The sequence below is a fragment of the Macaca nemestrina genome, chromosome 7 (assembly GCF_043159975.1).
Source record: "Macaca nemestrina isolate mMacNem1 chromosome 7, mMacNem.hap1, whole genome shotgun sequence".
Taxonomy (NCBI): domain Eukaryota; kingdom Metazoa; phylum Chordata; class Mammalia; order Primates; family Cercopithecidae; genus Macaca; species Macaca nemestrina.
This window is the reverse complement of record NC_092131.1, coordinates 43,011,980-43,038,783: the sequence shown is the minus strand read 5'-3', so window position 1 is coordinate 43,038,783 and position 26,804 is coordinate 43,011,980. Positions and strand designations below refer to the sequence as shown.

Here is a 26,804-nt window from a genome sequence, read left to right as displayed (position 1 = left end):
CTGGGAACATATTAGAAATGAGGACTCTCAGCTGGGCATGGTGGCTCACGCCTGTAATCCTAGCACTTTGGGAGGCCAAGGCAGGCAGATTGAGCTCAGGAGTTCGAGACCAGCCTGGGCAACATGGTGAAACCCTGACTACTAAAAAATACAAAAACTAGCCGGGCGTGGCGGTGTGCGTCTGTAGTCCCAGCTACTCAGGAGGCTGAGACAGGAGAATCGCTTGAACCCAGGAGGCGGAGCTTGCAGTGAGCGGAGATCGCCCCCGCACTGCACTCCAGCCTGGACAACAGACGAGACTCCATCTCCTTAAAAAAAAAAAAAAAAAAAAAAAAAGAGGACTGTCAGACCCATCTATTTCTACTGAATTAGAGCTGCAGTTTAGCAAGCGCGACAGGTAATTTCTATGTAACTCAAGTTTGAGAAGCACTGATACCTGGCTGAACAGTGGAATCACATGGGGAGTTTTAAAAAAATACTGCCACCTGGGTCCCACCCATGGTGATTCTGGTTTAATTGGAATTAGGTGTGGCTTGGGTGTTGCGATTTTTAAAACACCCCCCAAGTAATTTTAGTTGTGTAGCAAGGACTAGTTAGTGATGGCTCAAGCTTTGCATGTATCTGAATCACCTGGAAATTTGGTAAAAATACAGAGGCCCAAGATCTTTTCCACCTCAGCAAGACTGGGTCTCTGTATTCTTTATTAGCTTTCTACAGATTCTGATGCACACATTTTGGGTTTGAAAATCTGTGATGTAGAATATGGTTTCCCACTTTGTTGGTAATTGGCATGTAAGCTAGAATGAAATGCCTTGCTGACGTTAAAGAAAATTGATGTATTACAGCTTTCAGTCATATTCTAAATGAATGATTTTGTGAATACTTGTTTTTCACAAAACATGCCACTTGGTGTTTGTACAATGTTTTTTGCTTGTAATTTTTATTTGTTGGTGAACTTCTTGTCTCTATGATACGTTTTTCTCCCCCTACATTTGTGGGGAAAAAAATTTTTTTTGTAGAGCTGGGGTCTCACTGTGTTGCCCAAGCTGGTCTTGAACTACTGGCTTCAAGCAGTCCTCCGCCTTGGCCTCCCAAAGTGCTGGAATTACAGGCGCCAGCCACTATGCCTGGCTCCTTTTTTTTTTTTTTTTTTTTTTTTTTTAGTGGATAGAAGTATCATTAACATTTTGGTCTTCAGAATTGCTAAGAAGTCTGTTAATGACGGCTGGTAGTTCATGGTCAACTTGCCAGTGCCTTAAGGTGCAAGTTGGAAAGCCTTGGGATCAGAATGTTCTGTAATACGGAAGTGTCTGAGATCAAGAGAAGCCCAACTTCCAGTTCTCTAGCACAGCCCCAGACAGTCAGATGCAGCATGTCAGCTGAGGGAGGTTGGCATGGAGGGATGGTATCAAGGTGTCTAGTACATTCAGATCCTAACTAATTCGAGGCTTTAGGATCAGTAGTGTTGCGTTCAGCATGATTCTATCTTAGGAGCTGGGAAAGGGAGTGTATAACCAGGTGACTCACTTTCTTTCTTTTAAAAAATGTGCTGTTAAGTTTTGTATCAGCTAAAACCTTTTGTTTTTGTGGTACAGAAACCTTTTGGTATGCTAGTGTGGCCAGCCTTTGTTAGGGCATGAGCTTATTAACTATTAGTTTCTGGGAAATGTCATAAGAGTTGATGACGATTTGGAAAGTAGGAACAAATTAAAGTTCTCTACAGAAATTAATTGTCATTAAAAATGTGGCACATGCTGGGCACGCTGGCTCAAGCCTGTGATCCCAGCACTTTGGGAGTCCGAGGTGGGAGGATTGCTTGAGCCCAGGAGTTCAAGACTAGCTTGGGCAACATGGTGAAACCCCATCTTTATAAAAAATACAAAAATTAGCCAGGCGTGGTGGCACATGCGTGTAATTTCAGCTACTTGCGAGGCTGAGGTGGGAGGATAGCTTGAGTCTGGGGAGGTCGAGGCTGCAGTGAGCCGTGATTATGCTGCTGTCCTGCAGCCTGGCCGACAGAGTAAGACCTTCTCTCAAAAAAAAGAAAAAAAAAAAACATAGTGCCACGTAATTGTCTTCAACTTCAGTTTCAATCCTTGTGTTTTCTACAGTAAAATTTTAGGTGCAAGAAGAAGTGTGCGTTTTTTTAACCCGTGACGTTTCAGAACTCACAGAGCAAGGCAGCAGCATTTGCTTTTGCTTTCCCTGCCCAGATAATGGAAAGTCTGAAATCGAAAGTAATTAAATGTGATGTTGGCAAACAGTCATAAACTTGTGTCTTCCTGGAGAGTAGGCTATGTAGTCTTTCTGGCAGCAGTAGCAAGGAAATAATGAGGTGAAAGCGCCCAGGAAAGAAGGCCCCATGAACACTGCAAAGACAGTTTGCTCGTTCTAAATGGAGGTTTCTCCTGGCAGGAAGGCTGTGACCCTGCTGAGCTGTGGAGAAACAGCTTGATAATCAGGGCTTTCCTGGGGCACCCTTTCTGGTGCACTTCGGAAGACCCTGGGCTGATGATTGGGCTCTCTGAATTTCACCTAAAGCAAGACTGTAACTTCTGGGCAGCCTGATGCCAGGCTTGGAGGCAAACCCTCAGAAAACAGCTCCCCTCAGTGAGGGAGTGGGAGCCTGTTTGAATTAGTGTGGAGAATTCTCTAAGAACCCACAAACTGGGAGGCATTCTCATGGCGAGTCAGTGCGGCTCCTCTTACGTTTACCACAATTAAGGTGAGCATGAGAGCAGCCTGCCTTTCTTCTATTCTCCCAGCCATGGAGGCAGGCTCCATTAAAAATGTGTTTTTCGGCCGGATGCAGTGGCTCACGCCTTTAATCCCAGCACTTTCAGAGGCTGCAGCGGGCAGATCACTTGAGGCCAGGTAGTTCAAGACCAACCTGGCCAACATGTTGAAACCTCATCTCTACTGAAAGTACAAAAACTTGGCTGGGCGTGATGGTGCACGCCTGTAATCCCAGCTACTTGGAAGGGTGAGGCAAAAGAATCCCTTGAACCTGGGAGGCGGATGCTGCAATGAGCTGAGATTACGCCACTGCACTGCAGAAAAAAAAACAAACTTGCTTCCTACTGGTGGAGTAGGAATCAGTGGCCCACAGAGGCTAAGGTGGCAGTGGGAGTGAGAAGACCTCTCTTTACGTGTTCATGATAGGCCGAGGTGATGCTAGGATGGTTGGTGTGGAAAGAAGCAGTTGAGCACCATGTTTTGGCAAAATTCAAAGGCTGGGAGGCTCCCAAAGGCAAGGAGGAGGCGGCTGGTACCACAGGTCCAGGGCAGTGAGTTGAGTGGAAAGTCTGGGAAAGGCTTATGTGGGAAGCACAGGAGACTTTTACCCCATAGCCACGAAAGTCAGTTTCTTCCCAGCCTTGTGTTCCCTGCTTCATGACCAGGCAAGCGCTTAAGTACGAAACTCAGAGGAGGGCAGACAGAAATGATGATAGCTAGGGAGAGAAGTAAGCCTTTTGGGGAGAGGTTATATTCAACAGGTGGGAGGAGAGGTTCCCCCCCACTTTCGAGGGAGGGGGGGATCATTGGAAAAGCATGGAATCTAGTGGGAATTTGGTGTTTTGACATGAATGCTGTCTGACTTTGTTTTTGCCCTTTGGCTGTGTACCTAGTGTGTGTCAGTTCCTGGAGCTGTGTCAGAGCCCAGAAGGTGGCTTTGGAGGAGGCCCCGGTCAGTATCCACACCTTGCACCCACGTATGCAGCAGTCAATGCATTGTGCATCATTGGCACCGAGGAGGCCTATGACGTCATTAACAGGTACAGCGAAAGCCAGCAGTGACAGAAACACAGAGGAGTTCCCCACCTGCTGACACGCACTGACTGTTGCCTCTCTTGCCTCTTTCCCTGTTTCTCAGAGAGAAGCTTCTTCAGTATTTGTACTCCCTGAAGCAACCTGACGGCTCCTTTCTCATGCATGTCGGAGGTGAGGTGGATGTGAGGTGAGTGGGGTTTTGCACAGGCTGCCACATCGGTTGACTCTAGAGCTCATCTGCCATTAGAGACGCCAAGCCTAAGGAACATCATGGGGAAGCTGCCGCTTTGTCCCAGAATGACACGTAGGATGACATGTCAGTGACACATCAGAATCATTCAGATGTGATGCAGATGTCCTCAGGTGTCATGATCACTTGACTTATTTTATGTAAATGTGAAAATATAAGACAGAAACAAATGCTTTTGTTTTAGAAATTAAAAATACGTTTGTTTGGTATAAAATGATATACCACAATATAAATGACTGTATGGTGTAATGTATTCCTTCACCTCTCTGAGATAGGAAGGGAGGAGAAAGCCCAGCAGGGCCTCAGTAAATACCTTCTGAGTGAGTTTGATGAAATCATGAGAATGTCTAACCCCTGAGGTCCTCCTGAGGCACATGAGAGTTTTTCTGGGAGGTGCAGAGAGCCTCGTGGACCAGGAGAGTGCAGTGCAATAAAATCACATTAACTGATTGATGCCAGTTAGCTTGAAATTATTATTTTCCTCCATAAGTGTCTGATGTACCGAGCAAGTTGCTTCCTCACCTGGTAGATTACTTATGAGGCATACAGGGAATTCATTGAATAAGCCCTTTCTCTAAGGCAGTGGCTCATTGAGATTTTATGCCATTTTCTTATTATTTAGTTGAGAAATACATTTTGTGAGGTTTCTATAGCAAAGCTGTCTTACTGCCTATGTGTAAATGGGTTTGCTTCTGCACAAGTTGATTAATACTCTGGCTTAAGCATCTGGCTTAACCATTGGTTTGAAAGTATAGGGGAGGGCCGGGCGCGGTGGCTCAAGCCTGTAATCCCAGCACTTTGGGAGGCCGAGACGGGCGGATCACGAGGTCAGAGATCGAGACCATCCTGGCTAATATGGTGAAACCCCGTCTCTACTAAAAAAAAATACAAAAAAAAAAAAAAAAAACTAGCCGGGCGAGGTGGTGGGCGCCTGTAGTCCCAGCTACTCGGGAGGCTGAGGCAGGAGAATGGCGTAAACCCGGGAGGCGGAGCTTGCAGTGAGCTGAGATCCGGCCACTGCACTCCAGCCTGGGTGACAGAGCGAGACTCCGTCTCAAAAAAAAAAAAAAAGAAAGTATAGGGGAGGAAAAAGCACGAACATTTTGGAGCATAAAATACATTACAGATAATAGCAGGTAATCAGGCTGCAAAGGCCTTTAGTTCAAGATGTTCTTCTGTCTCTAACTTGTCTAATCCAATCAAAAAAATTAGATTAGGGTCTGTATATACCAGTGAAGCCAGTAGAACTACTGAGGTAAATCAGTATGTGTCGATTCTTCTTAAGGAAAATGTTAAGAGTTTTTTTCCCTTGTGTTCACTACATTTTCATTCCTGTTCTGTTGCTATTCCCCCAAAATATGCACAATCTTGAAACATAGCTTTTAAAAACATAACTAAAATTATTAGGCAAAAGCAAACAAATCATAGCAAGATCCTTTTGGTATTTTATCATATACCTTTTGCAGCTATGATTATTTGCTGTCTTATTCATTCTAGCACCAGTTCCCCCCTCCATGTTCTTTATTTATATGTTCTAGATAAATGCTAGGAAACTTCTCCAGTAAGACAGATTGGTTCCCCTGCCGAGCACTGGAGCCATATTCTTCCCTGACCTTTGCACTTTGGGTGATGCTCTGCCGTTCATGCCCATGCTTTCTATTTACATAAAGGATTAAAGATATGAATAATGGAGAAAAGCTTGTAGACTGCATCTGTTTTCCTTGGTTTGCCTGGTTTCTAGTACCCCGATTCCATCATTTTTCACTTGGCGTTTCTTTAATTGTCTTTTGCCTAGAAGCATCAGCCAGTCCTCAGGAGTGCTTGTTCGGGTGGATTTGACTTTGAGAGAAGCAGCAGTGACAGGGGAGAGTTTGACATCTGGAGACTAGCTTGCTGCCCTTCTGGGATAGACAGCAGTCTCTGGATGAGCTTTCTGCTCTGTTACACTGCTGATAGTTTCAGAGATGAGCCTACTCAAGGGTCTATAGCTCCAGTGTATTGTAAAAAATCAAATCTCAGTGAACTCACAGCAAGCACCATTTTTTCTCAGTTCTTAAGAAAGGCAGGAGTCATTATTCCTGACCTCCTAATCTAGGTTATATAATCTGGAGCATTCTGTGAGGATAAGGTGGAGGCAGGGATCTAGCATTTGCAGAAGTTTGGTGAGAGAGCATGTGTTGTTCAAGAAAGGACAAGTTCAGTGTTGAAGTGTAGATGGCCTGGTGGGCAGGGGAGCAGTGCAGCTGGAGGGACAGGCTGGGAACAGGCCACAGAGGCCCTGAAATCTCCTATGGAGTCTGGAGTTTAGTGATGTGATCTGATTTGTATTTTCTTAGATGTTTCCTAATTGCAGTGATGAATTGTAGTATTCCAATAAAAGTCCTCTGGTTTCAGGGCTGGAGGGAGGGAGAGCAGGGAGACTGATCCAGGTCGAAGAAGGCTTGGATTTGGGTGATGGCAGCAAGGATGGAAAGTTAGTGGACAAATTCAAATTTGACAGCTGTGATGACTGGATGGAGGGAAAGGGGTAGAAATACATGAAAAGGTTGTATTATGTTTCTTCCCTGTCTCAGTGTGAGACCTGGAACTCGTGTCTGCCGTCATCACGTCTTAGACCTCACTGGTGAGAGGCAAACTGTATTATAGGTTGCCTCCTACCTAACAAGTCACAATAGGATTCAAGAGCAAATGCATTTGAGCCTCTCTAAGAGGCCCACGACTGCAAGGAAATTAGATCAGATCTTCTAAATTAGCTGATGGTAGATGATCACATTTGGCATTGGCACTTGTGACTCTTGTGTGCTCCCAATACCTGCTGGTAGAACTAAACCTCCACTGTGCCTTTGGCTGCTAAAAATGCTAGTCGGATCATAATGCATGCAGCTTCCGCAGAGACTTCTTTGGAATACCTCAGTAAATTTGGCTTCATGTTATGTCTATAAGGAGTAAGATGGAAACCAGGGCCGAGCGTGGTGGCTCATGTCTGTAATCTCAACATTTTGAGAGGCTGAGATGAGAGAATCACTTGAGGCCAGGAGTTCAAGACCAACCTGGGCAACATAGCAAGACCCTGTCTCTACAAAACACTTTTAAAAACTTAGCCAGGTGTGGTGGCATACATCTGTAGCCCCAGCTGCTTAGGAGGGTGAGGCAAGATCAGTTGAACCCAGGAGTTTGAGGTTGCAATAAGCCATGATAGCGCCACTGCACTGCAGCCTAGGCAACAAAGCGAGATCCTATCTTAAAAAAAAAAAAAAAAAAGATATGGAAACTAGGCCCTTCTTTTATGTTTTTTAGGAGCCCTTAGGAAAACAATTTTTGTTTGTTTGTTTTGTTTTGAGATGGAGTTTCTTTCTGTTGCCCAGGCAGGAGTGCAGTTGTGGGATCTTGGCTCACTGCAACCCGTCTCGGGTTCAAACGATTCTCCTGCTTCAGTCTCCCAAGTAGCTGGGATTACAGGCGTGTGCCACCATGCCCAGCTAATTTTTGTATTTTTTGTAGAGACGAGGTCTCACCATGTTGGCCAGGCTGATGTCGAACTCTTGACCTCAAATAATCCACCTGCCTTAGCCTCCCAAAGTGCCGGGATTACAGGCGTGAGCTACCACACCTGGCCAGGAAAAGGATTTTTGAGCAGAATTCAAACCAATGATTTTTGTCTTCCCCGTGCTGGGTATTTGAAAAAGCCATAGAGGGGAAGGAAAGGCAGTCTATGTGTGTATTCCATGACAGAGGGAGAAGCTGAAATAAAATGTGCCCCGAGAAGAATTAGGGCTGGGAGGATGGAATAGCAAGAATGATCCCAAATCAAGTATAATGATTTTTTTTGTTTGTTTTGGGTTTTTTTTTTTTTTTTTTTAAGACAGAGTCTTGTTCTGTTGTCCAGGCTGGAGTGCAGTGGCGCGATCTTGGCTTACTGCAAGCTCCGCCTCTGCTTTGGGTTTTTTTGAGACAGAGTCTCGCTTTGTCGCCCAGGCTGGAGTGCAGTGGCACTATCTTGGCTCACTGCAACCCCCACCTCCCAGGTTCAAGTGATTCTCCTATGTCAGCCTCCCGAGTAGCTGGGACTACAGGCGTGCGCCACCATGTCCAGCTAATTTTTGCATTTTTAGTGGAGATGGAGTTTCACAATATTGGTCAGGTTGGTCTTGAACTCCTGGCCTCGTGATCCACCTGCCTCGGCCTCCCAAGGTACTGGAATTACAGGCGTAAGCCACCATGCCCAGCCTAATAATTTTTTTTTTTTTTTAAATAGCCCGGGCGCGGTGGCTTACGCCTGTAAATCCCAGCACTTTGGGAGGCCGAGGCAGGTGGATTGCTTGAGGTCGGGAATTTGAAACCAGCCTAGCCAACATGGCGAAACACCATCTCCACTAAAAGTACAAAAGTAAGCCATGCATGGTAGCATGCGCCTGTAATCCCAACTACTTGGGAGGCTGATACAGGAGAATTGCTTGAACCCAGGAGGCAGAGGTTTCAATGAGCTGAGATCATACCACTGCACTGCAACCTGGGCGACAGAGTGAGGCCCTGTCTCAATAAAAACCAAAACAAAAGCAAAACAAAAAATATAGACACGCGCCTTTTTCATTTAACGTGTGTCTGTGTGTGTACTGGTGAGAAGTTTGAAATCAAGCCTCTTTTCTCCCTCTAGAGGCTTAAGGACTGTATTGGAGTGAACTCACCTATTCCTATCCTTGTTTGGTACATTACAATTTGGTGGCCTGTTTTGCAGTTTATCTGTTGCAGTAAAAGTATAGTTAATCTTTAACATGTCAAGGCTGTAAACAGAAATCCTGGATCTGAAACAGTACTAACATCCAAATGAATGATATCAGAAGTACCTGAATGATACCATAGATTTATGGCAACCATTATAGGTCTTTGAAAGAAGGGCTGAATCCACTTTTGACATGAATTGATATGGCTGTTATTTCCTCTGATGTAGATTGGACCATGTGGAGGTAGGGAGAATAGAATGTCATGTTCTTTCACTGAAGCCATGCCGTGAGCAACTCTATCCAAATAGAATGTCACACCTCTCAGTTGGAGACCCAGGAGGACTGACCGTGTGCCAAGAGTGAGGACAGGAGGTGATTACAGCTTACTAGGCAAGGCGAGCAGTCCACCCGCGGAGTTCACTGAGCCGCATTCGCTCTTCCGTAGAGCTTAATGTGTTTCCTGTTTCTGTCTTTCCAGAAGTGCATACTGTGCCGCCTCCGTAGCCTCGCTGACCAACATCATCACTCCAGACCTCTTTGAGGGCACTGCTGAGTGGATAGCAAGGTGAGAGAAACCAGGGTTTCTCCTGGCCTCTTGGAGAGCAGGCGGTCATGATGCTACTTCAGAAAAATAAAGAAAATGCAGAGGGACTCGGAAGGGAATACAAAATCACAGGAGATCCATTAGGGTTATCTAATGATTTTTTTAAGTACTTAAAATGTCTTCTTTTTTCCAAACTTTCTTTAATGTTATATTTTAGATTGGCAAGGATAAAACAAACCTTGGTGAACAATATTAGTGAGAGCCTGAACTGATTTAACCAGTTTTTAGAGCAATTTGACAATATATCAAAGGTGCCCTTGCCTAGGACCCAGTAATTCCACTCCCACAGAAACCCTCGCACACACGAATGGGAGAGAGGAGCACAGGACTTGTTTATAAGAGCCAAAAGCTGGACACAGATTCAGTGCTCATAAGCACGAGATGGTAAGTGTAGTATAGTTGCATCAGAATATAATATAACTGTCAAAGTGAATGAACTAGAGTTACATGGATCAATATGGAAAAATCTCTCTGTTGAGCTGAAAGAATGAAAAGAAAAAAACACAAAAAACCATACAGATTAGCACATTTACTTAAAATTTGAAACATGCAAGAGAATTCTGTATTGTTTCTGAGAAGAATCATGTGGTAATAATATAAAAACATGCATACGAAAGATAAACACCAAATTTAGCATGGTGATTCCTGCTGGGGGGAGAGCAAAGGAAATGAGATAAGTCTGCATAGGAGACTTCAGCTGTAATCATTAACAACAATAAAGACCTGAAGGGTATATGGCTAATTCTAAGCTAGGTATTAGATACATGTATGTTCTATATTTTATTTGCTGTACTTTCCTGGATGCTTCAAATATTTCATAATTTAAAAACATGCCGGGCGTGGTGGCTCACGCCGGTAATCCCAGCACTTTGGGAGGCCAAGGCGGGCGGATCATGAGGTCAGGAGATGGAGACCATCCTGGCTAACATGGTGAAACCCCGTCTCTACTAAAAATACAAAAAATTAGCTGGGCGAGGTGGTGGGTGCCTGTAGTTCCAGCTACTCGGGAGGCTGAGGCAGGAGAATGGTGTGAACCCGGGAGGTGGATCTTGCAGTGAGCCGAGATAGTACCACTGCACTCCAGCCTGGGTGACAGAGCAAGACTCTGTCTCAAAAAAAAAAGCAAAAGGTATAGTAGACACATGTATACTGTGATGGAATGATAGCCAAGCTCAGATACTGTTTTAGTTTAAAAATGTTTGTTTTTATCAAAGTAGCTTGTCTTACCATGTAAATATAATTTACAGTGACACCAGATGATATGCTGAGATCATATTTCCTTTTTTGTATGAGTTTCATTTTCCTGGAGTTAATGAATATATCATGAATGTACTTATGAATTCTTTCCCAAATTGTCTGTCAGAGCTATAAAAAAATTAAACGTAGTCAAACCCTTCAGGTAACCTGTCTGTGCGTGCGTGCGTTTCAAGTCACCCCTCTTGGAGCCCTCTGCCCTCCTGCTTCAGTCTGGACAGATTGCTCTCAGCTTGCTGCACAGCAGGCTTTCCGAAGCTTCCTTTCAGCATGAAATTCACTTCACTTCTCTCCTTTGTTGAAGTCCCTGTCCTCCTTTTTCTTGGTTATTTTCATGAAGCATTGTACTCCAACAGATCCCAGCAAAGGGGACCTGGGAGATAAATTTTAATATCTTGCATGTATCTGTGTTCTAATCTCACACTTAATTATTTGGTTAGAGATTTCTAAATTGGAAATGGTATAAACTGTATTCTTTCTGAATTTTGTAAGCATTGCTTCGTTATCTTCTAGCTTCCAATGTCATTGTGAATAAGGCTGATAATAGTAACCAGAGTTCATTGAGGGCTATGTCATGCTCAATAGTAAGGTAGCTATATATAGTTGAGAGCTGGAGAGTAGGCACTGCCTGTGTTTGGTTCTCTTTTATATTTTGTGTTTCTCCGCTGAGATTTCCCATCTTTTTATTCTTTATGAGTGTATTTTTCTTCACTTTGCTGTGGTAAGTATGTAATTATAATGTCTGCTTTAAATTGCTTGTCTGGGAATTTCCACATCTGTGTGTCCTAGAGTTGGCATGTCAGCTCCGTGAGTCTTCCTGTGCCGCGTAATGTTGTGTTGTGTCCTGGACATTGTGATATGATGGTGGAGGTGTCATACAACAGAACGGTGTGGATTCTGGTGGTTTGCCCTGAAGGGTGTTGCTGTTTTCAGTTTAGCAGGCAGTCAACTTGGTCAGACTCAAGCTGCAAACTGTCACTCCTGCAGCAGCTCAGAGCTCAGTTCTTGCTTGGAAGTTGCTTTGTTTCTCCAGCACGTATGCGGAAACTTGAACTGAGTTTAAATGCAGAATTTGGGATTTTTCTTCTTTGACTTTCCTGTTTCTGGATTCATCCTCAGTTTCTGGCAGCCTGCATCTTCCTGCCAGAAGGATGGTTGGCTTCCCATTAGAGTGTTGGCTGCTCGCCCCTGACCCCTGACCCCTGGCCTGCTGCCACCACCCTGGGCTATGGCTGCCATCCTGAGGGCAAACCAGAGAGAAAAAGTTGTGGGGGAAGGGAGGGACTAACTTCGTGCTGTTCTCTGTTCCAAGTTTCAAACTCCACCAAAATTTGCCTGCCTTGTTTCAGTCAGCTGAGCCCTCAGGAAGCTGTTTTTTTGTATTTTGTTCAGCGTACAGCTGTCGTTTGCAGGAGGGTTGATTGGTTAGGCACGACCTAGACACGGGACTCAGACAGCCTGTGTTTGACTTCCAGTTTTGCCCTTTCTTTCCTCTTCTCTTCCTTCTTTCTTCCTTTCTTTCATCTCTCTCTCTTCTTTCTTTCCTTCCTTCCTTCCTTCCTTCCTTCCTTCCTTCCTTCCTTCCTTCCTTCCTTCCTTCCTTCCTTCCTTCTTTTTTTGAGACAGAGTCTTGCTGTGTTGCACAAGCTGGAGTATAGTGGCGTGATCACAGCTTGCTGCAGCCACCACCTCCTGGGCTCAAGCAATCCTCCCATCTCAACCTCCCAAGTAGCTGTAACAACAGGCACGTGCCACCATAACCAGCTAATGTTTTTTAAAAAAATTGTAGAGATGGGGTCAGTCTGTGTTACCCAGGTGGGGCTGAACTTCTGGGCTCAGGCCATCCACACACCTTGACCTCCCAAAGTTCAAGGATTACAGGCATGAGCCACTGCGCCTGGCTTTTTTTTTTTTTTCTTTGAAGACAGGGTCTTGCTTTGTTGCCCTGGCTGAATTGCAGTGATACAATCACGGCTCACTGCAGCCGTGACCTCCTGGGCTCAAGCAGTCTTCCCACCTCAGCCTCGTGAGTAGCAGAGACCACAGGTGTGCACCACAACACCTAGCTAATTTTTAAAATGTCTTGTAAAGACAGAGTCTGTGTTGCCCAGGCTGGTCTTGAACTCCTGGTTTCAAGCAGTCTTCCTGCCTCAGCCCCCCAAAGTGCTGGAATTACAGGTGTGCCGTTTCTGATTAGCTTTGTGCTTGTACAAGTTATTCCACTGTTTTGTGTCATAGTTTCCTTATATGTCAAGTGGTGGGATACTGAATTTAATTAATTTAATTTAATTAATTTATTCTTTGAAACAGGGTCTCACTTTGTCACCCAGGCTGGAGTGCAGTGGCGTGATCTTGGCTCACTGCAGCCTTGACCTCCTGGGTTCAAGTGATCCTCCTGCCTCAGCTTTCCAAGTAACCAGGACTGCAGGTGTATGCCACCACACCTGGCTAATTTTTGTGTTTTTAGTAGAGATGGAGTTTTTCCATGTTGCCCAGGCTGGTCTTAAACCCCTGAGCTCAAGCAATCCACCTGCCTCAGCCTCCCAAAGTGCTGGGATTACAGGTGTGAGCCACCACACCCAGCCTTTCAATTTTGTATTAAGCTGAAATACAAAGAAGTCAAGTGGATTCCACTGTGCTGTACTGCCTGGCAGTGCCATTGTGATTCTTAATTCTCTGTATGTTTTTTTTTTCTTCTGTCTCTCTTTCTCTATCCCCATCCCTGTCCTTCTTTAGAGGCTTGGAATCTTTATTCTTTTTTGTGTGTGATGGAATCTTGCTCTGTCACCCAGGCTGGAGTGCAGTGGCATAATCTTAGCTCACTGCAACCTCAGATGCCTGCCACCATGCCCAGCTAATTTTCGTATTTTTAGTAGAGACGGGGTTTTGCCATATTGACCAGGCTGGTCTCAAACTCCTGACCTCAAGTGATCTGCCCTTCTCACCCTCCCAAAGTACTGGGATTACGGACATGAGCCACCTCGGCTGGCCTGGAATCTTTATTCTTGTTTGGAAACTTGATGATGAATCTTGACGTGGATTATTTTTTATTCATTGTGCTGGTACTCGATTTGGAAGTGCATATACTTTAGTACCAAGAATCTTTATTATAGTATTTCTTTGATAATTTCTTCTCTTGTGTTTTCTGTTTGTTCTTTTTTTTTTTTCCTTTGAGACGGAGTCTTGCTGTTGTCACCCGGGCTGGAGTGCAATGGCGTGATCTCGGCTCACTGCAACCTCTGCCTCCTGGGTTCCAGCAATTCTCCTGCCTCAGCCTCCTGAATAGCTGGGATTACAGAAGCCCACCACCACGCCCAGCTAATTTTTGTATTTTTAGTACAGACAGGGTTTTACCATGTTGGCCAGGCCAGTCTCGAACTCCTGACCTCAAGTGATCCACCTGCCTCGGCCTCCCAAAGTGCTGAGATTACAGGCGTGAGTCACCACGCCAGGCCTTTTTTTTTTTTTTTTTTTTTGAGACAGGGTCTCATGTGTCTCCCAGGTTGGAATGCAGTGACGCGATCATGGCTCACTGCTGCCTCGACTTTCCAGGCTCAAGTGATCATCCTCAGCCTCCTCAGTAGCTGTGACTACAGGCATCTACCACCAGCTAAGTTTTAAAATTTCTGTAGAGACAAAACCTCACCACGTTGCCCAGGTTGGTCTCAAACTCATGGGCTGAAGTAATCCTCCTGCTGTAGCTTCCCCAAGTGCTGGGATTACAGGTGTGAGCCACCGTGCCCAGCCTCTTATATATTTATTTATTTATTTACTTATTTATTGAGACGGTGCCTTGCTCTGTTACCCAGGCTGGAGTGCAGTGGTGCACTCCGGCTCACTGCAACCTCTTTCTCCCAGGTTCAAGCGATTCTTCTGCCTCAGCCACCCAAGTAACTGGGATTGTAGGTGTGTGTCACCACACCCAGCTGATTTTTTTGTATTTTTAGTAGAGACAGGGTTTCACCATGTTGATCAGGTTAGTCTCAAACTCCTGACCTCAAATGATCCTCCTGCCTTGGTCTTCCAAAGTGCTGGGATTACAGGCATGAGCCACTGTACCTGGCCAGCCTCTTTTTTAAAATATGACATCCCATTAGTACATTTGATTGTCTGACTTTTAAAAATACTTTGAGGCTGGGTGCGGTGACTCAGGCCTGTAATCACAACACTTTGGGGGGCCAAGGCAGGCGGATCACGTGGTCAGGAGTTCGAGGCCAGCATGACCAACATAGTGAAACCCAGCCTCTACAAAATGTACAAAAAATTAGCCGGGCATGGTGACGGGTGCCTGTAATCCCAGCTACTCGCGAGGCTGAGGCAGGAGAATTGCTTGAACCCAGGAGGCAGAGGTTGCAGTGAGCCAAGATCGCACAATTGCACTCCAGCCCAGGTGACAGTGTGAGACTCCATCTCAAAATCAATAAATAAAAAAGAATAAAAATACTTCCGGGTGCAGTAGCTCACACCTGTAATCCCAGCACTTTGGGAGGCCAAGGCAGGCAGAATACGAGGCCAGGAGTTTGAGACCAGCCTGACCAACATGGTGAAACCCTGTCTCTGCTAAAAATACAGAAATTAGCCAGGCGTGGTAGTGTGCACCTGTAATCCCAGCTACTCAGGAGGCTGAGGCAGGAGAATCACTTGAACCCAGGAGGCGGAGGTTGCAGTGAGCCAAGATTGTGCCACTGCACTCCAGCCTCGGCAACAGAGCGAGACTCTGTCTCAAAAATAAATAAATAAAAATAAAAATACTTCATTGCATGGTTTCCAAATCTTAATCCTCCTTCTTACACTTTAAGAGATTCTCTTAGTATTTATCGTCTAATCCTCTTGTTTTTATTTTTGTAATCCTATTTTTAGTTTTCCTCCCTGACTATTTTTACTTCCTAACTACTTTTTTATATACTCTCTTGTTTTCTGGGGATATTTTGTCCTCTCAGTAGTCTTACTTCATATAATATTTTATCTAAAGATACAACTTTAAAAAGTTTTCTTTTGCTCCGTGCCTTATATCCTCTAGTTTATTTTTGTTTGTTTTGGTCTCCTTCTCTTTCATAGTAGAGACTGCAGTCAAATGTCTGGTACTCTATAGCTGTCTGTTCATTTTTAAGGGTCCAGCACTGAAAAGCCGCGGGAAAGCTCTGCGAGGGTGGGCAGGATCAAGCCATTCATTGGGGAATTCTCAAAGCAGTATCTGTAGGGTTTTTCCCTTGGGCTTATCAGTTCCCTTGGAGAGGAATCTTCTAAATCCTGCTTGGAGTAGGAAACTGGCAGCCTTGTGTGAAATACACAAGGGAATGGGGCTGGGGTTATTGTGTTCAGATTGCTGATTCTCACGTAATCCTGTTGGGTGCAGTGTTCCCTCCTCCTCTTAGCTTGTTGGATATTCTGGAACTCAGATCCTTTTGATTAAACCTCTGAAACTTCCCATCTTCTGCTGGATTTGAGTAGGGGACTTAAAGGTCTGATTCTTAGATAAGTTTGCAACCAACAAACCTAGTTCAAACGCATTCCACTTTGTGGAGATTCCCTGTATCTCTAATCCTGGAGCCTTTTATTGGAGCACATCACCTTGCTTCTTGTTGCCCCTCTCCCATCCCTACCATTTGGGTAGGGAAGGTTTCTCTATTCTACTAAGTCAGTTATTTCTTGTCCTTGTGTTAGTCCATTTTGTGCCACTATAAAGGAATACCCAAGGCTGGGTAACTTAGGAAGAAAAGAGGTTTATTTGGCTCATGGTTCTGCAGGCTGTTAAGAAGCCATTGCCACCTGACCTAATTATAATTTTTTAAAATAACGTTTATTTTTGAAGAGTATAAAGGTTCATTATAAAAACTTTTTGAACAAAGAGAAAAACAAAAAGGAAAAATATTACCAGTAGACCTGTACTCAAAGATCACCAGAGGCCAAGTGCGGTGGCCCATGCCTGTCATTCCAGCACTTTGGGATGCTGAGGTGGGAGGATTCCTCGAGGCCAGAAATTTAAGACCAGCCTGGGTAACATGGCAAAGCCCCAACTCTACAAAAAATACAAAAAATTGGCCGGGTATGGTGGGGCGTGCCCATAGTCCCAGCTACTCAGGAGGCTGAGGTGGGAGGATTGCCTGAGTCCACGAGGTTGAGGCTACAGTGAGCCATGATATGCAGTCAACCTAGGTAACACAGTTAAGACCCTGTTGCAAAAATAGAAGGTCACTAGAATCAACAATCACTTTTCAATTTTGTTTCAACTTGATGGTTATCACTATATGTATGTGTGTGTGTGTGTGTGTGTGTGTGTGTGTGTGTGTATATATATGATTTTATAACTTTTTCCCAAAGAGTAATAATTTGAATTATTATGTTTCTTACACAAGTAGGCTGTTTCTAAGTGTCTGGGTTTTTAACATTTTACAGTTTTTATTGTACTTATTTTTTTAGAGACCTAGTCTCGCTCTTTCACCCAGGCTGGAGCACAATGGAGTGATCATAGCTCACTGGAGCCTTGAACTCCTGACCTCAAGTGATCTTCTTGCCTTAGTCTCCTGAGCAGCTAGGATTACACACGGGCACCACCAGGCCTAGCTTCTTTTTTTTTGAAAAGACATTTCCAAAAGTTAATTAGTTGGCATCTTTTCATTCATAGTTGTGATGGCTCACACCTTAATCTGAGTGAACTTTTTCTCTGCCACCTAGGATGGTCCTGGACTTGTGTACGTCCACTCAGTGGCCACTCAATCTGCTTTTCTCAATCTCTTCTTAGGTGTCAGAACTGGGAAGGTGGCATTGGCGGGGTACCAGGGATGGAAGCCCACGGTGGCTATACCTTCTGTGGCTTGGCCGCGCTGGTAATCCTCAAGAGGGAACGTTCCTTGAACTTGAAGAGCTTATTAGTAAGTATCTTTTGAACCAGCCTCCTCTCAGACCCCAGGTCATGGTGAGGTGATTGTACTCAGACATGCAGGCTTCGGGAAAGTTTGGCTATGGGAAGGGGTAACAGTCAGCTCTGTTCCAACACAGAGGAAGGAGTGAGCAGCTGCTCTGTCTTGGCTCCCCCTTCTGCCTTTCTGTCTTCCTGCTTAGAGCTTTTCACATAGTGTGTAGACTACATAGACTGTGTCCCGCAGACATCTGGTGTGAGCAGAGTACCTTCCTTATACTTCAGTTATGTAGAATTAGAGGTTATCGTGTGTTATAGAAAGAACCTCCTAAGAGGAAAAGTTACAAGAAGAGTTTTGCAGCATTTTGAAACCAAACTTTTATTACCTGCTGCACTGTGTAAACATTTAGTACCTACATTTAAATGAGTTGTTTAGGCAGAGCTGGCTAATTGCATTGAGAAGGCAGCCCAACATTTATGTCTGGACCCCAAGCTCCTGGCCAGTATTCAGAAGAAACTCAGAAAGCAGTCAGCTTCAGGGAGTCACTAGATTGTAGTTAAATGATCAGTGGGTGCACAAACACACACACCTCCACGGCCACCAAGGAGAAGGCATTCCCCGTCATGTCATTTGAGGAGCATGTGCCCCCTGACCATGACCTCAAAGCAAACCAGCTGCAACTGACATGCACCTCCTCTGCCTGAGTTCAGATGCCAGCCTTCCGTTGTACGGCCCATCGTGAGCTTCCTGGAGAGTTTCTGTCGTACCCTGTAGAGATGTAACCAGCAGCATCTTGCCTCCACCTTCAGAAAGCCTCCCCCGGCATAGTCTTTTTAAAGATTCCTGAAGGCTTGAAGGCTCATGCCGAAACAGCCAACTTTGTGTGCTGAACTTGAGTTTCTCAGATGTTTTAAAATCTGAGCACCAATAAGGGATGAAACAACAAAGTCCCATCTCCCAGGCAGAAATAAGGAATGTGATCAGGGAGTGCCTCAGTTATAATGGCAGCGTTCCAGATTTGAACCCTGTCCCTACTACATTTGAGACATGGGTCCTTGGGCAAATTGTCTAATCTCTTCTAGCTTGATATTTTTTCTTTTATAAGGTAGGGATAACTATCCTTATTTTTTTAAGGTTAAAGGAGAGAACATTTATAAATGGCCTGGCACATAGTAGGTACTTAATAAATGTTAGTGTCCCTCTAACACAGAGTAATAATCTTTTTGGCACAAGGGACCAGTTTTGTGGGAGATAATTTTTCCATGGACGTGGGGTGGGGGGTGGGGCGGGGGTAATGGTTTCAGGATGATTCAAGTACATTACATTTATTGTGTACTTTATTTCTATTATTATTACATTGTAATATATAATGAAATAATTATACAACTCACAATAATGTAGAATCAGTGGGAGCCCTGAGCTTGTTTTCCTTCAACTAGACAGTCCCATTTGGGGGTGATGGGAGACAGTGACAGATCATTAGGCATTAGACTCTCATATAGAGCGTGCAGTCTAGAAGCCTGGCACGCACAGTTCACAGTAGGGTTTGTGCTTCTATGAGAATCTAATGCTGCTGCTGATCTGTCAGGAAGTGGTGCTCAGGCAGTAATGTGAGCAGTGAGGAGCAGCTGTAAATACAGATGAAGCTTTCGCTGGCTCACCCACCACTCATGTCCTGCTGTGCAGCCTGGCGTGGCCTGGGGGTTAGGGACCCATGCTCTAACCCAAACTACTCCCTTCCATTTGCTTTGGGAGAAGTAGGACACATATCTGAAGTATGAATTCCTGTAGCCCAAGGAAACAGAACAAATCCATGGGCTTAGGCACTGGAAAAAATAAATTAGTCTGCTTAAAAACACTTAAGCCCTACGGTAAGTAGAAATGAGGAACGGACTCCCACTGCAGCACCTGCTTTGTCTCTGCCTGAGTAATGCTTAGCCCACTTCCATTACATGCTGGAAGCCCTGGTTCATTTAAGACCAGCCTGAACCTGCAGTGCAGTGTTTTCTGTCTCTTTTAAGAATTTGTGACTGTGACTCTCTATGGGCAGGTGTTGCCTTGAAGAGGGATATAATCTAAACTACAGCTTTTAGGGGAGGGCTGGCCCCCACTTCCATCAAGGGTCCCAGTGGCTTCTTTCAGGAACTTGACCTAGTAAGGCTCTAGAAACAGGAAGTACCCTCCCCTGTACCCTTTCAGTTGAGTGAGGCAGCTCTGTGAGTCTGTGGCTGGAATGGCCTAGGTGGTCTAGGGAGGGAAATGGAAATGTCATATCTGCTCAGCCAGTTGGTTCTGCTCATTTCAAGGGACCAAACCCATGACTATCTTGATCTTTGTAGTAGAGTGTGTTTAGAAAACTTGTAGATAAGCAAGGAATGGTGGTATCGTGTGTGACCACTGAGCGACATCAAGACCTATTTTACAGCTTCAAAGTAAAAGATTTTCTTATATCAGCCACAGGCTGGGCAGAATTGTCATTTGGTAATTAGAATGAATGGCTTCTGCTTTCAGGCCTGCTAGTGACTTGCTAAGAGACCTTGGGTAAATTTCCCCAGGTGCCAAGTAAAAGTCAGGAGCAGTTTGAGATCATCTGATGAAATATAGTACCAAATTCCATTTATCTGCTTTTCATAAACTCCCCTGAGCAGGGAAGTAATGAGAAATGAGCTACTGTTAGTCTTGCCTTCAATTTCCAACTTAAGCCATGTTTATTAAGAGACTTTGAAGGTCTCCTTACAAACCAGCTTGGCCTCTTTATCCTCTCAGCACTGGCCCTGCTTTGGAACCCAGGAAAAGGTAGTTGTCTGCTAGGCATTGAGCAGAGATCAGTGCTGGATGCCTCCACAGCGTTGGCTTAAATGCTTCACTGTGTGTCTGCGGCAGTGTGGGGAGGGAAGAAAGAAAACCAGAGCACCAAAACTGGAGTGCCGAGAAGCCACAAGATGGGAAACCCTCCATCCCACAGATTGACTCCTGGAGATCCTGTCGGGCTGGATTTTGTCTCTCTTAGCCTACAACTGCCTTTCCCATCTGTGTCTCCTCAGCAATGGGTGACAAGCCGGCAGATGCGATTTGAAGGAGGATTTCAGGGCCGCTGCAACAAGCTGGTGGATGGCTGCTACTCCTTCTGGCAGGCAGGGCTCCTGCCCCTGCTCCACCGTGCACTGCACGCCCAAGGTGAGCCTGGGGAGCTGTTTGCTGAGGCTGGATGATTTCCCTCCACTACTCACAAAGTCTGGAAGCCCAGTGTGCTTTTTTAGAGGGGTTGAAATGAGCTCTGTCTGTCCTGGATTTTGAGTGCCCAGTGTGGAACCTCATGCCGTGGGGCATGCGAATGCAGAGTAAGATTTAGTTTCATTGGTTTAGTGTCATTCCTTGCTTCTTCAAATTGGCTGACAGAATGAGCTCCCTTGAAATTGCTACGGGGAGCGGGGAGGAAGTGGGTGCTGCTTCTGCATTATCTGGAAGGAGCAGCCCACTCCTGTCCTGGGCTCTGTGGTGACTGCCACCTCCTCTGGGTGCAGGGCAGAGCTGAAAACCCAGTGTTGCAACAGTCACTGTTGCAACAGCAGCAGGAAAGGCAACTGCGTAAAGGGGTAGAGAACCAGAACCCATGGAGAAAAGACACGCTGTGTCTGACTGGCTGCGGAGTTGTCACCATGAGAAATGTTTTATTTTACATTCATTGAACAAGCCTAAATGGGAGTTTGTTCCACCTGCACCATTGGCGTAGAGAAATCCACATTCATTTCTGTGGGGTCTCAAATGGGAATGCAAAACCGAAGTAGCGAGCAAAAACTCTGGGAACATTCTCTCTTTACCTCTTGAAACCTCAGTCTGCCTGCTAATTCCTGCACCATCTTTCTGGTGTACTTGATGTGGGAGCAGGTGTCTCTGAGTAAACCTGTGGGGAGAGGGGAAGTCATGGGGCCCTGCTGGCTGCTCATCTGTTTTTGGAGTGAGATCCCTGGGTCCAGAGAGAAGCTGTTCTTTGGACTTAGCTGGATAATGTAACTGCTCAAATGTGAAAGATGAGATTCCTTTCTGCCCCTCCCCACACTTTTTTCTCCTGTTTCGGAGGCCCGCCCCCACCCCACCCTTTTTCCCCCCCGCTGAGACGGAGTCTTGCTCTGTCTCCCAGGCTGAAGTACGGTGGCACAATATTGGCTCACTGCAACCTCCACCTCCAAGGTTCAAGCAATTCTCCTGCCTCAGCCTCCTGAGTAGCTGGGACTGCAGGCATGCGCCACCACACCTGGCTAAGTTTTATATTTTTAGTAGAGACAGGGTTTCACCATGTTGGTCAGGCTGGTCTTGAACTCCTGACCTCAGGTGATCCACCCACTTCCACCTCCCAAAGTGCTGGGACTACAGACATGAACCACCACGTCCAGCCCTGAGCCTCATTATTTAGTTTCTTAATTTCCTTTGAGTTGTTGAGTTGTGACCATTTCTGACACTGAATTAAAGTAAGCAGAGCCTCTGTCCCATTTTCCCGGCCTGGGCCCACTGGGCTTTAGGTGTCAGTATTAAGGCATATAAGGCACTTACCCTTTGAACACGGCAAGTGCACTGTCAGCAAGTGCACTGACTCTGGAGCCTACACAGTGTCTGCCTTGATCACCAATAGGGAAGTCAGGAATTCCCCAAGTCAAACATTTTTTATTTTATTTTTATTTTTTTGAGATGGAGTTTCGCTTTTGTTGCCTAGGTGAACAAGGTGCAATGGCTCACTGCAACCTCCACCTCCTGGGTTCAAGCGATTCTCCTGCCTCAGCCTCCCAAATAGCTGGGATTACAGGCCTGCACCACCATGCCCAGCTAATTTTGTATGTTTAGTAGAGACGTGGTTTCTCCATGTTGGTTAGGCTGGTCTCAAACTCCTGACCTCAGGTGATCCACTCGCCTCGGCTTCCCAAAGTGCTGGGATTACGGGCGTGAGCCCCCGCACCCAACCTGACATTTCTAAGGTAGAAAAAAACTTGGGGTCATGGTGATCTCTTTATTTGGAACTGGTGAGGTCAAGCCCCTGGTAAAACTGTCAGTCTTTTACAAACCCGTCCCTGGCATTTGTAAGACGCAGTAATTCTGCAATCCCAGGGAAATCTGGAGCAAGCTATAACAGGAGCACCACCTGTCAAAGTCTTCCAGGGGGACTGCTGGTTAATTGTTTATTGTAGCACACGTTCTAGAGGGCTTGGTAGCATTCAAGGCTTTGTCAGTGGAAAAGGATGCCTATGAATCTTGGTGCTTCCAGCTTTTTTCATTGGCTGGGAGAAGGCCTGTGTTGTCTGAGGTTCTTCTCGGACACAGGGCATCTCTTGAACTTGGAACAAACAGGAGTCTGTAAAGAAGGGAAGTGTGTTGAGAGGAGGGCAAAATACTGACTTAGGGAATCAAAAGGGGCTGCAGTGTAGAAAGATAGTCACAATATATTGTGATCATATCAAAGCAATATGTGTGGAATCCCATTTTTGGTGAAGAGTTGACTCAAAAAAATTCATAGAAAGTATCTAGGATGTGAAATTACAGGTGATGTTTGTTTCCTCTGTTTGTATTTTCTAATCTTTCTATAGTTAATACGTATTTCTTGCATAAAGAAAGATAACAAAAGTTATTTTGCAAAAACAGGGAAATTCTACAAACAAAACAAGCAGCAAGGTGGGAAAAATATTTATGACAAGTGATGAATGGCTAATTTCTTTAATTTGAAAAAAAAAAAATCATACAAACCAGTAAGAAATGGATAGACAACCCAACTGAAAAACAGGCAAAGGATCTGAAGAGAGAGGTGCCAGAGAAAGCGCTGTCCTTCTTACTTTTTCTCCTACAACTACTGCTACTACTGGTAGCGGAGTCTTTGCAAGTCCTCACTGTATGCCAGGGGCTGTACTGAGCATTTCACATATATTTTCTCATTTAATTCTCCAAACAACCCTATGAAATAGGTAGCATTATTCACAGATGAGGAAACAGAGTACAGTGAGGCTAAGTGACTGCTTTATAATACTTGATTGGCACTCACAAGGGTTAGTATGTGGTTGTGTGAATCCAGACTAGCTGGCATCTGAACCCTGCCCCTGCTCATAACCACAGTAGGTGGCCATTAATCCAACGAAAAGTTGTTTAGCTCACTTGTAGTTAAAGAAATGCTAATTAAAAGACTGGCACTCTTTGTTTTTATTATCGGATTGGCAGAGATTAAGAAACTTGATACCCTATGTTGGGGAGAGTGTGAGAAAACAGGTAATTTGATACTGTTAGTGGGGATGTAAATAGGTAAATCATTTTTTGGAGGGCAGTTTGGAGACATCCGTTTAAATTATAAGGGCACTTACCCTTTGAACACAGCAAGTGCACTGTCAGGAATTTACCTGCAGAGATATTAGCCAAGGATGTATATTGAAGTGGAGTTGTAATAGCAGCCTAAGTGCCCATCAAAAGGTTAAGGGTTACATAATAAAAATCTCTCCAAACAGTAGCTGCATCCCATGGGCTGATATAGAAAGCTCTCCAAGATACATCATCAAGTGTAAGGGGCAGGGCCTGGAGCAGTCCCTGGGCACACAGCCTGAGATGTACACAGCTTTTCCTGGAACCCCCACCAAACCCCTTTAACAATGGGTACCTTTGGGAGAAGAGAAGGAGGCAGAAGACAGAAGGAGGGAGACTTTTTAGATTTTTTTTTTTTTTTTTTTGAGACAGAGTCTGACTCTGTTGGTGAGGCTGGAGTGCCATGGTGTGATCTCGGCTCACTGCAACCTCTGCCTCCTGGGTTCAATCGATTTTTGTGCCTCAGCCTCCTGAGTAGCTGGGATTACAGGTGTGTGCCACCACACCTAGCTAATGTTTTCTATTTTTAGTAGAGGCAGGGTATGACTCTGTTGGCCTGGCTGGTCTCAAACTCCTGGCCTCAAGTGATCCACCTTCCTCGGCCACACAAAGTGCTGAGATTACAGGAATGAGCCACCATACCCGGCCAACTTTTTAGATTTTATATTATACTGTGCCCTTTTATATTTTAAGTATAATATAAATAGATTTATATTATACTTCTATATTATACTGTGCCCTTTAAAAAAAAAAAAAAGATGTGCATTACTAATTTTATTTTGGTAAATGTACAAATACATTTTTTAAAAGGCATTGATCATATTGCTAACTAAAAAGCAAAAAGAATGCTCTAGTGCAGCACATGGGTCTAGGCCATGCCCTAACCCAGCAAGTGACCATCAGTGGCTCCATGCCAATGACTACCTTCTATGTGTAAATGACGGTATTTGAGTAGAAGAAGGAATTATTATTAATAGCTTAAAACGCTGGGCACGGTGGTTCATGACTATAATCCCAGCACTTTGGGAGGCCAAGGCAGGCGGACCTCTTGAGCTCAGGAGTTCAAGACCAGCCTGGGCAATATAGTGAGAGCTTGTCTCTACAAAAAATTAAAAACAGTTAACCAGACATAGTGGCATGTGCCTGTAGTCCTAGCTACTCAGGAGGCTGAGGTAGAAGGATCACTTGAGTCTAGGAGGCAGAGGTTGCAGGCAGAGAGTGCCACTGCAACTCCAGCCTGGGCGACACAGCAAGACTTGGGTCTCAAAAAGCAAAAGAAACCTGTAATCGCAGCATTTTGGGAGGCCGAGGCGGGTGGATCATGAGGTCAGGAGTTCAAGACCAGCCTGGCCAACATGATGAAACCCTGTCTCTACTAAAGATACAAAAAATTAGCCAGGTCTGGTGGCACGCACCTGTAATCCCAGTTCCTCAGGAGACTGAGGCCGGAGAATCACTTTTAACCCCAGAGGCGGAGGTTGCAGTAAGCCGAGATCATGCCATTGCACTCCAGCCTGGGTGACAGGGCGGGACTCCATCTCAAAAAAAAAAGAAAAGAAAAGAAAAAAAAGGCTTAAGAAATCTCAAGTGCTGACTAAATCAGTGAGTTATTTGGTTTTTTGTTTTGTGGAACAGTAAGAAAGCAGCAGGCCTGTGAGTTTCTGTCTGGCTTGGTAGTTACTGGCTTCTTGTATGTTATTTGGGACATACCCTGGAATTTTCTTGCCCACCTGTGAAATTGAGCTACAGATGGCTGCACCTGTCAGTTATGGTGAGGAAAGACTTTTTATTTTTTTGGATGAAAAGAACCTTTGAAATGCAAAATGAGATGAGAATGGGGACCTATAATTTCAGGAAGAGGGAGAAAGGATTTAAAAGGCCGATTCCAGTGTGCAGTTATCACCCTATAATCATATCTGCTTTCATCTTGTTGTGATTATGTGTGCTGGTGTCCAAATTCAGGATTTCTGGAAGCTCCTTGTAGAATTTTTGAACTTTGAGCTTCTAAGCTTCAATAATATAGGAAGTCACTGAAACAGTCTATAATTTTTTATATGATAAACATAGCGTTTTCTTTTCAGATTCTAATTTTAGCCACAGGTTATCATTTGTCTTATAAAAATAGTCTTTTATTTGTTATAGGATATGAAATATATGTACATTTTGTACAGATATGTAATGCAGTTTCCTAAAGTTTAATAAATATGCTTTTTCAAATAACAGCTTTGTTGAGATATAATTCCCATACCATACAACTTACCTACTCAGTTACGAACCATCATGACAATTCTAGAACATTTTCATTACTCATCCCCCCAAAAATCCCCATACACATTAAATATTTTCTTAAAAAGGAAATCACAAAGGAAAAATCAATAGTATAAAACATATATATGTTTTATATTAATTAAATTTTAAAATTAATTTTAAAAAGTTTTAAACTCACATAACCAAAACAGAGGAGCAAAAAGGAGAAAATAGATGCAGCATATGATGTAGACAAGGGGCGAATATAAGAAAAAGCTAGGTTAATAAAATTGACTATTGGATCTCAAGATATAGGCCAAACAGACAGCATCATAAGGAAATGCAAATATTAAACACAAGTTATGGAAAAATTTCACCCTAATTAGTCATCAGAGGCATGCAAATCAAAATAAATTATCAGGTACTATTTCTTTTTACCATTTTAATTGCTGATTACTTTTAAAAAGTAACTAAAGCTGGCCAGGCATGGTGGCTCACACCTCTAATTCTAGCACTTTGGGAGGCTGAGTTGGGCAGATCACTTTAAGAGTTCAAGACCAGCTTGACAACATGGTGAAACCCTGTCTCTACTAAAAATACAAAAACTAGCCGGCGTGGTGGCTTGTGCCTGTAATCCCAGGTACTCAGGAGACTGAGACAGGAGAATCACTTGAACCTGGGAGGCAGAGGTTGCAGTGAGCTGAGATCACACCACTGCACTCCAGCCTGGGTGGTCTCAACAACAACAACAAAAAGGTGCTAAT

General features: G+C 44.5%; 1 protein-coding gene across 2 annotated transcripts in view; it reads left to right on the top strand.

Annotated features, from left to right (window-relative positions):
• LOC105473706 (farnesyltransferase, CAAX box, subunit beta) overlaps nucleotides 1-26,804 on the top strand; it is a 77,162-nt gene that overhangs the window by 38,669 nt on the left and 11,689 nt on the right. For both annotated transcript variants that reach the window (XM_011727659.2, XM_011727660.3), the window contains exons 5-9: nucleotides 3,630-3,776; nucleotides 3,875-3,958; nucleotides 9,221-9,307; nucleotides 17,343-17,472; nucleotides 20,505-20,637. In XM_011727659.2, coding sequence (XP_011725961.1) covers nucleotides 3,630-3,776; nucleotides 3,875-3,958; nucleotides 9,221-9,307; nucleotides 17,343-17,472; nucleotides 20,505-20,637 — 581 coding nt within the window. The remainder of the gene's footprint in view (nucleotides 1-3,629; nucleotides 3,777-3,874; nucleotides 3,959-9,220; nucleotides 9,308-17,342; nucleotides 17,473-20,504; nucleotides 20,638-26,804) is intronic.